Source organism: Scyliorhinus torazame, chromosome 4, assembly GCF_047496885.1.
Source record: "Scyliorhinus torazame isolate Kashiwa2021f chromosome 4, sScyTor2.1, whole genome shotgun sequence".
NCBI classification, from domain to species: Eukaryota; Metazoa; Chordata; class Chondrichthyes; order Carcharhiniformes; family Scyliorhinidae; genus Scyliorhinus; species Scyliorhinus torazame.
The window spans coordinates 270,137,382-270,152,643 of NC_092710.1; the positions used below are offsets into that span (position 1 = coordinate 270,137,382).

The 15,262-nt window shown below is 47.9% G+C and overlaps 1 protein-coding gene across 4 annotated transcripts in view; it reads right to left on the reverse strand.

Annotated features, from left to right (window-relative positions):
* Nucleotides 1–15,262, reverse strand: part of cfap206 (cilia and flagella associated protein 206) — a 78,006-nt gene that overhangs the window by 45,054 nt on the left and 17,690 nt on the right. For 3 of the 4 annotated variants that reach the window (XM_072499793.1, XM_072499791.1, XM_072499792.1), the window contains exons 4-5: nucleotides 6,351–6,441; nucleotides 3,162–3,350 (exon numbers count right to left, since the gene is read on the reverse strand). In XM_072499793.1, coding sequence (XP_072355894.1) covers nucleotides 3,162–3,350; nucleotides 6,351–6,441 — 280 coding nt within the window. The remainder of the gene's footprint in view (nucleotides 1–3,161; nucleotides 3,351–6,350; nucleotides 6,442–15,262) is intronic. The other variant, XM_072499794.1, reaches the window with a different exon arrangement.

Consider the following 15,262-nt stretch of genomic DNA (forward strand, 5'->3'; position numbering starts at 1 on the left):
GAGCAGGAAGAGGCCTTTTGGCCCTTCGAGCCTGCTCCGCCATTTATCACGATCATGGCTGATCATTCAACTCAATAGCCTAATCCTGCTTTCTCCCCATAGCCTTTAATCCCATTCTCCCCAAGTGCTATATCTAGCTGCCTCTTGAATGTATTCAACGTTTTAGCATCAACTACTTCCTGTGGTAATGGATTCCACAGACTCATCACTCTTTGGGTGAAGAAATGTCTCCTTGTATCTGTCTGAAATGGGTTACCCTGAATCCTCAGACTGTGACCCCTGGGGCGAGATTCTCCGACCCCCCGCCGGGTCGGAGAATCGCCGGGGCCTGGCGTGAATCCCGCCCCCGCCGGTTGCCGAATTCTCCACCACCGGATATTCGGCGATGGCGGGAATCGCGCCGCGCCGGTTGATGGGCCATCCCCCGCGATTCTCCGGCCCGGATGGGCCGAAGTCCCGCCGCTAAAATCCCTGTCCCGCCGGCGTAAATTAAACCACCTACCTTACCGGCGGGCTCCGGGGTCCTGGGGGGGGCGCGGGGCAATCTGGCCCCGGGGGGTGCCCCCACGGTGGCCTGGCCCGCGATCGGGGCCCACCGATCCGCGGGCGGGCCTGTGCCGTGGGGGCACTCTTTCCCTTCCGCCTTCGCCACGGTCTCCACCGTGGCGGAGGCAGAAGAGGCCGTCTCCACTGCGCATGCGCGGGAATGCAGTCAGTGGCCACTGACGCTCCCGCGCATGCGCCGCCCGGAGATGTAATTTCCGCGCTAGATGTCGGGGCACCAAAGGCCTTTTCCGCCAGCTGGCGGGGCGGAAATTCGTCCAGGCCCGACCTAGCCCCAAAGATGGGGAGCATTCCGCACCTTTGGGGCGGCGCGATGCCCGACTGATTTGCGCCGTTTTGGGCGCCAGTCGGCGGACATCGCGCCGTTTCAGAGAATTTCGCCCCTGGTTCTGAACACACCCACCATTGGGAACATCTTCCCTGCATCTACCCGGTCTAGTCCTGTACCTGGAAGGTGGCAACTCGGGGATTTTCACAGTAACTGCATTGCAGTGTAATGAAAGCCTACTTGTGAAACTAATAAAGATTATTATTATTATCATTAAGAGCCGATTCCCACATGGCGTCAATTTTGAGGCTGGCGGGAGGAGTTTGGGGAGGGAGTGGGGCAAAGCACATCTTCAATCTTGATTCCCTCAGGTGGGAAAAGGAGGTGCCTCCCTCAAAAATGCCCTTGCGACACTGAGCACCCCTCCCAAGGATTGCACCTTGTGGGTGCTTCTTCCTTAACCCCCCCCTCCTTCCCCTTTACAGGTTGACATGCAACCTATTTGGCCACATTATGTACACACCTTCCTTGGCCATCAAGTCCTGGTTTAGAGGTAGGGTGTTACAATTGCACCACAAGGCCTCCTGCAGTTAAGAAAAGTTTGGAATTGAGTAATTGAGAAAGGTCAGACTTGATATTTTTGTGAGTCAAGTCTCAGACTGGTCTAGTAACTCAGAGCTTCAACTTAATTGAAATATCAATTAAATATCTTGCAATGGCTGTGATGTATTTATACTTACATTTGCAAATTTTAAATAAAGTTCTTTCAACTTACAGCTCAAGATGGAAAGTGTGAATTAATTTGTGCCTGCTAACCATGTGACCAATTACATTACATTTATAGCACAGGACAACCTGATAGCCAGGAGGAACTCTACATTTTTGTTTAAAAAAAAAAAAAAAAAATTTTTTTTACAGTACCCAATTCTTTTTTTCCAATTAAGGGGCAATTTAGAGTGGCCAAGCCACCTGCCCTGCACATCTTTGGGTTGTGGGGGTGAGTACCACGCAAACACGGGGAGAATGTGCAAACTCCGCACGGACAGTGACCTGGGCCAGAATCAAACTGGGTTCTCGATGCCATGAGGCAGCAGTGCTAACCCCTACACTACCATGTCTCTCAGAGTTCTCTATTTATACAGACATAAAAACAATTTTTTAAATTTAATAAAATGTAAAGAACAAATGTCAGTAACCAATCTTAGATAGAAAATTAACCACCAAAGAAATGTTAGCCCATCATTCCAAATAACATCCTAACCCAAAGCTGGAATCACAGAATGCATTAACTGCCCTGTTGTTTTTCAATCTGTGGATCAGCTTCGGGACAGTGCCCTCATTTAACTTCAGTCCTCCCTGCCTCAATATTGACAGCATACTGAGTATCTGGGTTAAGGTTGTCCCTCCTGCTTGCACATAGTGAACTTGTGAGCACGCTAAGGTTCCATACTCGGGATTCTTTTTCTTACCTACACGTTGCCCCTTGATCACATTGTCCATAGGTATAGGGTCAAATCGCGCATATGCTGACAACATCTAGCTTTATTCCTCCAACCCCCTCCTTGACTTCAGGATCAACACAAAGATGAGCCATTGAACATGTGAACAGGCAAGTCATGAAAAGCAAGGACTTGCTCAATTTAGTGTCAGTGTCAAGACATTCCATCCAATTCACATCAAAGTCTCCACACCTCAGCCCATCCCAATCTTTAATTGTTTGCTTGGGCTGAGCCCAGCATTGCACAACCTTAAATGTCCTACATAGCCTCGAGTTGAGGTTTAAAGCTAATCCCAGCCATCCCATACTAATGTTGAAATTCCTCCACTGTTCTTTCATCACCTCGAGGTTGGAGTACTCCAATATTTTCCTCATCATCTGGCCAAATTGTATGAATAATTAATTTAAAGTTTTTCCATCCTACCATCATAAGTATGACTATTTTATCATCTCCCTCAATTGGCTTCACATCCCTCAATTCATCAATATCAAATCCTTAGCCTCATCTAAAGCGCCACGAAGGCCTCACCTTCCCCTTCCCACTGCAACCTCCTCCAGCCCTCTTACAGTTTTGCACAGAATCCATTCTTTTGACAATGGTTTCTCTTCCACCTTTCCATCCTCTTCCTGTGCTTCCAATGCCTTTACCTGTCCTGATCCAAACTTCGCAACGCTCTGCCTACCTTTCAAAATATACTACTTTGGCCATGCTTCCAGTCACCTCCCTCAACATATTGTTCAATGCCACTTTTCCTTCCATGGAATAGAAGGGATAAAGCTTTTCTTTGGGCATTTATATGCTAAATTGGGAGGAGCAACAAAATCACCTACCAGTTGCCTCTCTCACTACACTTATTTCAGTGGGAGATCCCAGGCCTGAGTGGAGCAGCATGTAGCTGACAATTTTACGGTAAAGACATTCCAATTCATCTCTTGTCCTCGCTCGGCTATCTGTGATTTCTCTGCATACGGGGGCCAACCTAGATTCCAAGACGCAGCGATGCTCAGCAAGGAATTCCGCTGTATGGTGAGGTAATGGAACCAGTTCAGTGTCAATTCATAATTCCATAAAACATAGAAATCATACATACTATGAGAATTGCAATTTTGCTTTATAATTTTTCCCGTTTACATTAATTAATCCAAGATTAAAGTTCAGCCGTTAACCCAAGATGCTTGAGTGATCGTAACAACTTAAGCTGTTCTTTCCCCTCCACCCCAGCAGACAGGGTCCTCGAACGTGTCCGTTCTATCTCCTGCATTTCACCTTCTCCCTCCCCCTGCCAGAACCACTATAGGGTTGTCCTCACCTTCTACTCCACCAGATTCACAGATTTATTGCAGTGCAGAAGGAAGCCATTCGCCCATCAGGTCTGCACAGACTCTCCAAATGAGCAATTCACTCAGTGCCGTCCCCCCACCTGCTCTCTGGAACCCTGCATGCTCTTCATTTTTAAATAACAGTCTAATTCCCTTTTGACCCTGCCCCTTCCACACACTCAGGCAGTGCAATCCAAACCGTAACCACTCGCTGCGTGAAAAGGTTTTTCCCTTATGTTGCTTTTGCTTATTTAAACAATTACTTTAAATCTGTGTCCTCTAATTATCTTTGCTTTCGTGAGTGGGAACAGTTTCTCCTTGACTACTCTGTCCAGACCACTCATAAATTTTGTACATCTCTATCAAATCTCCTTTTTGCAAGGAAAACAGTCCAAACTTTTCTAATTTATCTTCATAACTGAATTTCCTCATCCCTGGAACCATTCTCATTAATCTTTTCTGTACCCTTTCCAATGTATTCACATGCTTCAAAAAATGCAGCACCCAGAACTGGGTGCAATATTCCAGTTGAGGCTGAACTAGTGTCTAATACAAGGTCCACATAACCTTATTGGTCCTGTACTCCTTGTTCCTATTAATAAAGCCTTGAATACTATATGCTTTTTCAACCATTCTCTCAACCTATTCTGCCACTGTCAATGGCTTCTGCACTTACACACCCAGGTCCTTGTACTCTTGCACCCCCTTTAGTATTTTATCCTTCAATTTCTCTCCATGTTCCTCTGACCAAAATGAATAATTTCACATCTTTCTGCATTGAACTTTATCTGCCGCCTGTCCGCCCACTCCCCTGACATGTCCATGTCCTTTTGAACTCCTAGGCCGGAACTTTCCGGCTGTTCAGGGCAGCACACCCCTGCCCGGGTTTCATGGCGGCGAGGGATGCATTCAACAAGAAACCCTGTTGACGACGCTAGGACTAGGAGAGCCACTGTTGACCAATTGGTGGCTGCCTCCCGCTGCTGCGAAACACGTGGCGGGTTGCACGATAAATCCCAACCCTACATTATCCACCTCACAGTTCACAATTCTTCCAAGTTCGTATTATCCACAAATTTTGAAATGATGCCCTGTACACCAGAATCTAGGTCATTATATATATCAGGAATCAGTGCAGGTCCCACCACTGACCCTTGGGGAACACCTCTACAAATGTTGCTCGAGCTCAAAAAACAGCCATTAACCACTTCTCTTTGTTTCCTGGCACTCGACCAATTTAATATCCATGAACTACAACTTTGCTCAAAGGTCTGTTACGTGGCACTGTATCAAATGTATTTTGGATGTCCACATCAACAGCATTGTCCTCATTAACCCTCTCTATTAGCTCTTCAAAAATCTCCAGCAAGTTAGTTAAGCTCGAGCAGCGTGGTGGCACAGTGGGTTAGCCCTGCTGCCTCACGGCGCCGAGGTCCCAGGCTCGATCCTGGCTCTGGGTCGTGTGGAGTTTGCACATTCTCCCAGTGTTTGCGTTCGGTTTCACGCCCACAACCCAAAGATGTGCAGACTAGGTGGATTGGCCATGCTAAATTGCCCCTTAATTGGAAAAAATGAATTGGGTACTCTAAATTTATATTTTTTAAAAAGTTAGTTCAGCACAACGTTTCCTAATAAATCTGTGTGGGTTTTCCTTAATTGGCTTGAATTTGTCCACATGACTATTACTTTTGTCCAGAATCATTGTTTCTAGAAATTCCCCACGACCAAAGTTAAACTCACTAGCCTGTAGTTGCTGTCTTACCTTTGCACCCTTTTCTGAACAAGGGTTTAACATTTGCAATTCTCCAGTCCTCTGGCACCAGCCGTGAGTCTAAAGTAGACTGGAAAATGATGGACTGACCTGATTAATCCTACACCCCTGTATGCTTCACCCGATGCCGGTGTCTATATATTTACATTGTGTACCTTGTGTTGCCCTATCATGTATTTTCTTTTTCTTTTCATGTACTTACTGATCTGTTTGAGCTGCTCGCAGAAAAATACTTTTCACTGTACCTCGGTACACGTGACAATAAACAAATCCATCCAAAATTATGGACTGTGTCTACAATTTCCATTTTCATGTCCCTCAATAACCTTGGATGCAACTCATCCAGTCCTAATGTCTTATCAATTTTATGTGTAGACAGCCCTTCCAATATCTCCCCCTTTGGCGATTTTAAAGCCTTACAGTTTATTAATTAACTTCTCCCTCACTATGGCATGGACAGCATCTGCATCTGTCTTTACCAAGGAAGCAAAGCATTTATTTAATACCTCAGCTATATCCCCTTCGACTATGCAGAAATTCACTTTTTGGTCCCGAATCAGCCCTATCCTCCTTTTACTACTTGCACTAAAATCCTTATTGTCCAACATGCAATGGGAATGGGTAGTGCCTGTTAATTAAAAATGCCAGTTCCATTTACCAACGGAATACAGCGCAAAACCTGCAGTGTGATGTACTGATGGAGTTTTTCCCACACTTTATATTTGAACAGGAATATTTAATGCAATTTTAAAACAAGTGATTGGACAGGTCAACATATACACTCATCAACATGGAGTGTATATGGTAACACACCACCATATAGAAAAAAACACTACAAAGCCCAAGGGAAAATGGTCTTCCTGCTTATCGATCCCCATCTATTCTAATTTAATACATATTCCTTCAGAGAGATAATTAGAGAAACTGACCTCTACTTGTGTAATTCATATCAAAGTAAACTTGCATCTTGATTGTGTCAAGAGATGGCCGTTGTGATTCCAGCAACCTGTCCACACAAATCTAGAAAATAAACAATGGTGGCCTTGTTAGAAAGCAACCAAAATAAAAATGATACTGAAATATTGACTTGGACTGCTATTCACAGCTGCACCTCAACTTTTTGATATGTGCCCCATGCGACCAAGATGCCAGGAACATGCAGTGGGAAACAGACCCTTAGTGACACTTATTCCTACCAACATGGCAGAAACTGCATTTCTTGACAGACTGGTGAGTTCAGATTTTATGACCAGGTGGCACAAGGCACTTGACAGGACTGATTAATCAGAAAAACAAATTATTTAGTTTAAACTAAATTTGACAAGCTCCAGTGTTTTGAGTCTAGGCAATATTTCTAGGGAATTTCTAGTCTGAGCAAGATTTTTCAGATGGTGGGGTTTCCCAACCGAGCACCGGAAGAGTACATATCTTTGCAGATATCGGCTGCCTTGCAACCAATTAATCTTTAGCAGGGCATTTATTGACTCCGGGAGCGATTTCTCTCCCCATCTGGGAAATAAGTCCTGCCTTAAGAGAGCTGCCGGCTAATCAGATTGTCCAGCATCTCAGTAGTCCCAGCAGTGCCAGGTTAGAGTGGTGGCTACTGCTGGGACAACAGGATGCCCCCAAAGAAGAGGAGCTAACAGGGATTGGACTTCAAGTCTAGGATATTGGTAGGGCCTGGCTGACATACCCATCGAGGACAAGTGAGAGGGGTGGGGGTGAAGATTTGAGAGGCCGGGGGAAGGGGGAATAGAACATACAGTGCAGGAGGCCATTCGGCCCATCGAATCTGCACCGACACACAAGCCCCCACTTCCATCCTATCCCCGTAACCCAATAACCCCTCCTATCCTTTTTGATCACCAAGGATAATTTATCATGGCCAATCCACCTAACCTGCACGTCTTTGGACTGTAGGAGGAAACCGGAGCACCCGGAGGAAACCCACGCAGACACGGGGAGGATGTGCAGACTCCTCACAGACAGTGACCCAGCGGGGAATCAAACCTGGGACTCTGGCACTGCGAAGCCACAGTGCTATCCACTTGTGCTACTGTGCTGCCCCTGGCATGATCTTGTTGGAGGTGTGCCTCCTATGGGGATAGGGAACCCCCAAAAGGAGCTTTGCGACTCCTTACGCGACAGCAGCAGCCCAGTAAAAGGTGCAGGCTATTTAGCTGGTGTGAACCTCCTCCAGCCATCTGGTGGGACGAGCTACGTATTTGGCCATTAATCGGTCACTTAACAGCCTCAATAGGTCCAAGGGTGGGTTTGCTGATGAATGCCTCCACCACGCCCATAGAATAGGAGACAGATTTGGTGGGGGGATGGGGGTGCATGCATTAAGCAGACCACATGCTGCATTTTACAAGCCCCCCCCCCCCCCCCCCCCCCCCCCCCCCTCCAGTTTCAAACCCACCGATGGGAGTCTGAAAATTCTTCCTTATGCTTAGTTATAGTGTGCTTCCATAGAAACAATAGAAAGGTTACAGCACAGAAGGAGGTAGTTCGGCCCATCTTGTCCATGCTAGCCCGAGGACACCCAGGTGCCCTTTCTAATCCTACCTTCCTGCACCCGGTCCATAGCCCTGTATCTTGCAGCATTTAAGATGCAGATCCAGGTACTTTTCAAAAGAGCTTAGGGTCTCTGCCTCCACTACCAACCCGGGCACCGAATTCCAGACTCCCACTACCGTCTGCATAACAAACATTCTTCCTCATGTCCCCTCTACCCCTTATCGAATTTATATTCTATATTCCTGAGTAAGGTGGTAACCCATGTGATAACTTTATAGCTCAAGGAAATGGAAAGGTGCAGCTTATTTGTGTCATTCTGCCATAAACAGAAATCTGAGATTACCTGCTCCTACCTATGTTGAGCATTCATGACCCACCTCTCTAGTCAGCGAATAGAAATATTACAGAGCACCAGAAAAGGGGAAGACCACACTTCAGGGCTGATTGTTGCCGAATCCCAAAGGTGAAAGGGAACAGGTTGCCCTGAAGTGAACGCAATAGGTACTCTCCAGCAGATTTTGCAGGTTTAGTGATCACCAGAGCAGAATAGGCAATAATTACCTTAAATGAATTCAGCGCTATAGTTGGAATGATAGAATGGCTATAACACAGGAGACCATTTGTTCCTTTGTGCCCATGCTGGCCCCCTACAAGAGCAACTCAGCTAATTGCACTTATCTGTCGTTTCTCCATAGTGCTACAATTATTCTGCTCTACAGATAACTATCCAATTGCCTTTTGAAACGCATGACGGAATTTACCCCCCCGCCCCCAAAACACACACACACTCCAAGGCACTGCATTCCAGATCCTAATCACACACTACATGAAAACATTTTTTCTTCATGCCATTAATGGTCCTTTTGCCAAATGCTTTAAATCAGTATAATCTGCTTCTCCACCCTTCCACCAATGGGAACAGTTCCTCTATCTACGGCAGAGGTTTCCAACCGGTATGCCACGGCACAATGGTGTGCTATGAAGGCTCCACAAGAGTGCCGCAAAATAAGGTTCAAAACGATTACACATTAATGTAAATAAACTGAATCCAATCTTTGTTTTCAAGCTCCATGGTTGGCATCTCTAAGTCCTGATTCACTTTGAGCCTCCCGTGCAGGCGTCAGCTGGGAATTGGCCACACATGCATGGATTGGAATTTTTAACATTGGTCATGCATCAGAACTGCGCAGGTGTGGTCCTTTCCGGCCTGCACATGCATAGTTCAGATTATCAACATATAACATTCTGAACCGGGCATGTGCAGCCCTTTCCTGGCTGACACATGCACAGGAGATCGCAGATTCTTTGGGAATTGGAGATGCCCACCACAGAGTTGCAGATAAAGGTCTGCACAAAAAGCAAAAACAGAAAAAGGGTTCAAAAAAATACAGTCTTGTTTCGATCACGTATAGTGGGATATTTCTCGGCACGATGACCCCACTACTAAACGGACTCATTTGTTTCTTTGAGCCTCAACGGACACCCATCATTTTCTGCACTGACGGGCTCGTGGCTTCCAACTTACCAATTATAGGGTCCTCAAGCCTCCCCTTACCCCACCGCATCAGGACAGGGCGCCCCCAGGCCCGATCCCCGGCATGGGCAAACTGGCACCTGGGCATCCTGGCAGCTGACAGCTTTGCAGTACCAGGATGGCATGCTGGCAGAGCCCAGGTGGCATTGAGAGCACCAAGAGCCCGTCAATCTGGGGGCCTCCAATTGCTTGGCATACCACCCCCCCCCCCCCCCCCCCCCCCCAAATCCACCTAACCTGCACATCTTTGGAGTATGGGAGGAAACCAGAGCATCCGAAGGAAACCCAGGGAGAACGTGAAGACTCCACACAGACAGTGACCCAAGCTGGGAATCAAACCCGGGCCCCTGGCGCTGTGAAGCAACAATGCTAACCACTGTGCTACCGTGCTGCCCTCGCTGTTCAAAACCTCAAAATGTGAAGCTGATTTAACATCCCATAAATGTTCTCAAATTGATTGATTATAATTATATTCTATTTGAACCAAAGATTTTACCATCATTTTATAAAACTAATAAAAAAGTGAGAAAGATATGCAACGTTGAAATAAGTTTTCAATCCCGTTGCATTGGCGGGGAGGGTTCAGACAGTAAAGATGACAGTCCCCCCGAGGTTATTGTTTGTATTTCAGAGCCTCCCAATCTTCATTCCCAAGGCATTTTTCGGGAAAGTGAATGCGGTGATGTCAGGGTTTGTGGGCAGGTAAAGCCCCGCGGGTGAAGAAGGTGTTGCTGGAGCAGGGTCGGTGGAAGGGGGTTGCTGGCTCTCCCAAACTTTATACATTACTACTGGCGGCGAATATAGCGATGGTCAGGAAATGGGTAGTGGGGGAGGGGGTCGGTGTGGGAGTAGATGGAGGCTGCCTCATTTAAGAACACGAGTTTAGGGGCACCGTTAATGGCGCCTCTGCCGTTCTCCCCGTCCAGGTACTCCACAAGCCCGGTAGTGGTGGCGGCCCCGAGGGTGTGAGGACAGTGGCAGCAGCACATGGAGCTGGAGCGTCAGTGTGGGCACCGATATATGGCAACTACTGGTTTGCTCTGCGGGGTGCTGGATGGGGCGTGGGTTGGGGTGGGGGGGGCAGGCAGGGATCGAGCGGTTTGGGGATTTGTTTATAGACAGGGGCTTTCTGTGCTTGGAAGAGTTTGAGCTGCCCGGTGGAAACGGGTTCGGTTATTTGCAGGTGAGGGTCTTTGTGTGGAGGCAGGTATTGACATTCCAGCACCTGCCACCCCAAGGCTACAGGATAAGGTGATGTCGAAAGTGGGAGTGGGGGAGGAGAAGGTATCGGAAATCTATAAAGAGCTGATGGACTGGGAGGGAGCCCCAATAGGGGAGGTGAAGCGGAGGTGGGAGGAAAAGATGAGTTGGAGGCTGGGTTTATGAGAGGACGCCTTGAGGCAAGTCAATGTGTCCTTGTCATGGGCCAGACTTAGCCTGATACAATTTAAGGTGATCCACATATGACTGTAGCCTGGATGAACAGGTTTTTTTAAGGGGTGGAGGATATGTGTGGGCGGTGTGCGGGTGGATCTGCGAATCATGTCCATATGTTTTGGGCCTGTCCGAAGCTTGGGGATTCTGGCAGGAGTTTGCCGACGCATAGATAATTTACATAGAATTTACAGTGCAGAAGGAGGCCATGTCGGTGGTACTGAAGGTAAGGGTGGTTCCAAGTCCAGAAGTGCCGATTTTTCATCTGTCAGAAGAACCCCGGAGTCCAGGGAGCGAGGGAGGCCGACGTCTTGGCCTTTGCCTCCTTGGTAGCCCAGAGACGGATCTTGCTAGCATGGAGGGACCTTGCGGTGTGTGTGTGTGTGTGTGTGCGCGCGCGTGTGTGGGGGCGGGGAATTGTTGTTGGGGTGTTGTTTATGTAAGCCATATTGGCTGGATTTTGTTTTTCTTGGTGTGTGGTTGCTTATTCTGAATTTATAATATAAATGCCTCAATAAAATATTTCAAGTTTTCAATTGATTCAAGCATTTGAGGCTAACTGCTCACTTAAATATGCAAGTTGCAGTGCCCAGTGAGGGCGCGATCCTGATCACGACTTCTCGGGAGGTGCCCCGAGTGTCATAAATTGCGCCCCCTACGTTTTTCATTGGTCTAAATAGACAATCTGGGAGCAGTCTGCAGACCCAGGTAGTTTAAAGAGCTGAAATAGAAAAGTTAGAAGGATGATTATAACCTAACCTGCTTTATATTCTACTGGCTTTTACTCTTCAGTGACTTGCTGTTAACCATAACACTGGCAACATGGTAGCAGTGGTTAGCACAGTTGTTTCACAGCTCCAGGCTCCCAGGTTCGATTCCGGCTTGGGTCACTGTCTGTGTGGAGTCTGCACGTTCTCCCAGTGTCTGCGTGGGTTTCCTCCGGGTGCTCCGGTTTCCTCCCACAGTCCAAAGATGTGCAGGTTAGGTGGGGTTACTGGGTTACGGGGAGATAGTGGAGGTGTGGGGTGTAGACGTGATGGGCCGAATGGCCTCCTTCTGCAATGCAAATTCTATGATTCTATGATAACCTGCCCTCCCTGTGCTGCCTGGCTGGTTAAATCACCAGAAAGGGGTTGCACTGTTCATTCCTTTCAAAGACCTACACATAGATGTCTAGCACGAGGGGACATAGCTTTAAATTGAGGGGAGATAGATATAAGACAGATGTCAGAGGTAGGTTCTTTACTCAGAGAGTAGTAAGGGCATGGAATGCCCTGCCTGCAACAGTAGCCAACACCAAGGACATTCAAATGGTCATTGGATAGACATATGGATAATAAGGGAATAGTGTAGATGGGCTTTAGAGTGGTTTCACAGGTCGGCGCAACATCAAGGGCCGAAGGGCCTGTACTGCGCTGTAATGTTCTATGTTCTATGTTCTATAGTGAGCATTTATGACCCCTGGTATCTTAATTAACTTCTAACTCATGGGACTTCTTTACATTTTTCATAATTTCTGAAAAGGTTACAGTACGGCAGGGTAGCTTAGTGGTAAGCATTGTTGTTTCACAACGCTTGGGACCCGGGTTTGATTCCTAGCTTGGTCACAGTCTGTGCGTAGCTTGCACGTCTCCCCGTGTCTGCGTGGGTTTCCTCCAGGTGCAGTGTTAATGTAAGCATACTTGTGACAATAAAGATTATTGTTAGCATTTACACTTTTTAAAAGAAATGAATATGTTTAAAATATTTTCACCTCTCCCACTGGCTTGGCTGGCATAATTGCTTTGTTGTGCTATACTGTACAATATACAACAAGCCAGTACCATTCCAAGTATGTGTTCAGTTAGTTGAACTTAATGGTTGAGAATCTTAAAATTAGCCTTCCTGTGGTCCTACTTACAGTGACTATCTAGTGCCCTCTGCTGGACCAGGAATGCGGGTCAACAATGGGAAAGCAGAATTCTCCGTCGGCGGGATCCTCCGGACCTCCGGCAGCACACCCTCGCCCACAGGTTTCCTGATGGCGTGAGGTGGCCACAATGGGAAACCCCTTTTCCCGGCTGCGGGAATGGAGAATCCCACTGCCGGCGGGTGCTTGCCACGCCGCAAAATGCAGCTGATGGACCAGAGAATCCCGCCCAGTACATTTCGGATCAGCTGCAGTAGCTCCTTTGGTTTAACAGATCACCTCTGGTCACTGCTTAAGTTCACTTGCAAGATGTCCGGTGACGGCCATGAGCTGAGCAGTCGCACGAAAGAGGTCTGTCGTCTAAGAACATTGACTATGGCCTTTTAACATCAACAAGTGGGCATCATAAATACCCATAATCCCCCAGACTAACCCCCCCATCGAATACACTGCCAAGCAGGATGGGAAAGAAGCAGCCACCCAGCTGGAAAGCCAGTGAAGGCGAGGGGAGGGAAAGCTCAGCTCGGAGCAGGGAACCGCAGGTGGCGGCATAGAGCTGGTGAGGGTCGACCCCACAGAACTCCCAGACCAGGTGCTGATGGACAAATTGATGTGCTTCATCAACTCCGAGCTCCAGAGACATAGGGAGGAGTTGAGAATAGACTACTTGGCAGCCGTTGAGGCGGCAGTGGAGGCCGGGATGGCCCCCATGAGGGAGGCAATGGGCAAATGTAGTAGAGGCCCAGGAGATGACGAAATGGGACCTCAGAAAATCCGCCAGGGACCAAGGAAACCAGATCGCGGCACTGGAGGCTGAGGTAGTGAGCCTGGTCAAGGCCCAGAGCGGGAAGCCGTTACACTAGCGAACAGGCTGGTGTATGGACGCACAGCGAAGGAGGAGGCCGCAACCTGCCTCCCAGGAGGGAGGGAGCACCTGGCTGAGGGGGAAGGGAAATACAGAATTTCAGGGGAAACAAAGAGCGAAAAGGGACAGGGGAGTTAGAGAAGGGGGTAAAACCAAGGGAGAAGGGGGAGATTGGGAGTGGGGAGCACTGGTTGCAGCAGACAACAAGGGGTGATGGCGAAAATAAAGAAGTAGTTGGTGGCCATCTTGAATAGCCAATGATCAAGGACAGGCCTGGACGAACAGGTTAGGACCCACCCCAGTGTACGAGACCAGACGGAAATGGGGGAGGAGCTGGCATGGCGATAGGGGGAAGACTCTGATTGAGGCGCTGCGCAGGATTAACTGCACCTGCTCCTGCGCTGGGCTAAGCCTGATGCAGCTCAAGGTGGTGCACAGAGAGCACCTCACCAAGACAAGCATGAGAGGGTTCTTCCCGGAGGTGGAGAATAGGTGCGAGGGATGTCAGGGGGGCCCGCCAACCACACCCACATGTTCTGGTCCTGCCCCAGACACAGGGAATTCTGGACGGCCTTCTTCGAGGCCATGTCCATGGTTGTGGGGGTTGAGATGGAGCCATGCCCGACTGTGGCGGTCTTTGGGGTGTCACAGCATCTAGAACTCCGGACAGGGAAGGGGGCGGTGCCCTGAACTTTGTCTCACTGGTCACCAGGCAGAGACGTCTGCTAACCTGGAAATCAGCAGCACCACCCAGGGCCTCGGAGGGGCTCTCAGACCTGGCTGAATTCCTGAAATTAGAAAAAATAAAATTCTTGATAAGGGGGTCCGAGGAGAAATTCCACAACGCATGGAAGAAGTTCACAAATCTCCGCGCAGATTTGTTGGCAACCAGCAACTAACTAGGGGGGGCGGTGGAGCAGATAGGAAGGGGGGGGGGGGTGGGGGCAGGAGCACCGCCAGGTTGCAAGAGAGCTCACACATAGCAGCGAAGGAAGGGGGAGGAAGGCCATTCTCAGGAGGGGACACGGATCCCTCCACCCGCCAGCAAAACAAATGTAATTACAAACACTGTAAAGAGTTCTGGAAGTAATTTTAAATACGATTATAAAGTTGTGTGTCATTATTAAATGTTAAAAATCCTAATAAGAACACTTTAAAAAAAAATGTATGATATACGCTAATACAAATAATGTAGGGAAATTGTACTGGGGCTAACCTGGAAATCAGCAGCAACGGTGGCAACTTGTGTTCCTGCGGTTATTGCTTTGGTTATTATTATTGTTTTTATATTGTTTTGCAAAGTTTTGATATTAAGTGCAAAAATTCCAATAAAAATATTTTCAGAACAAATGTTCACATGCAAAATTATGATCACTTGAATGATGTATGAAGGAGGTGGGAATATAACGCAGCACAAGTTGCCACCTTCAGCGAGATGGAAGGACACGAAAAGGTAGAAAACCAAAGCGGGCAAAATACTGATCCCTGCTTAGTTAGCAATGTTGCTTCAGAGCGCCAGGGACCTGGGTTTGATTCCCGGCTTGGGTCACTGTCTGTGCGGAGTCTGCACGTTCTCCCC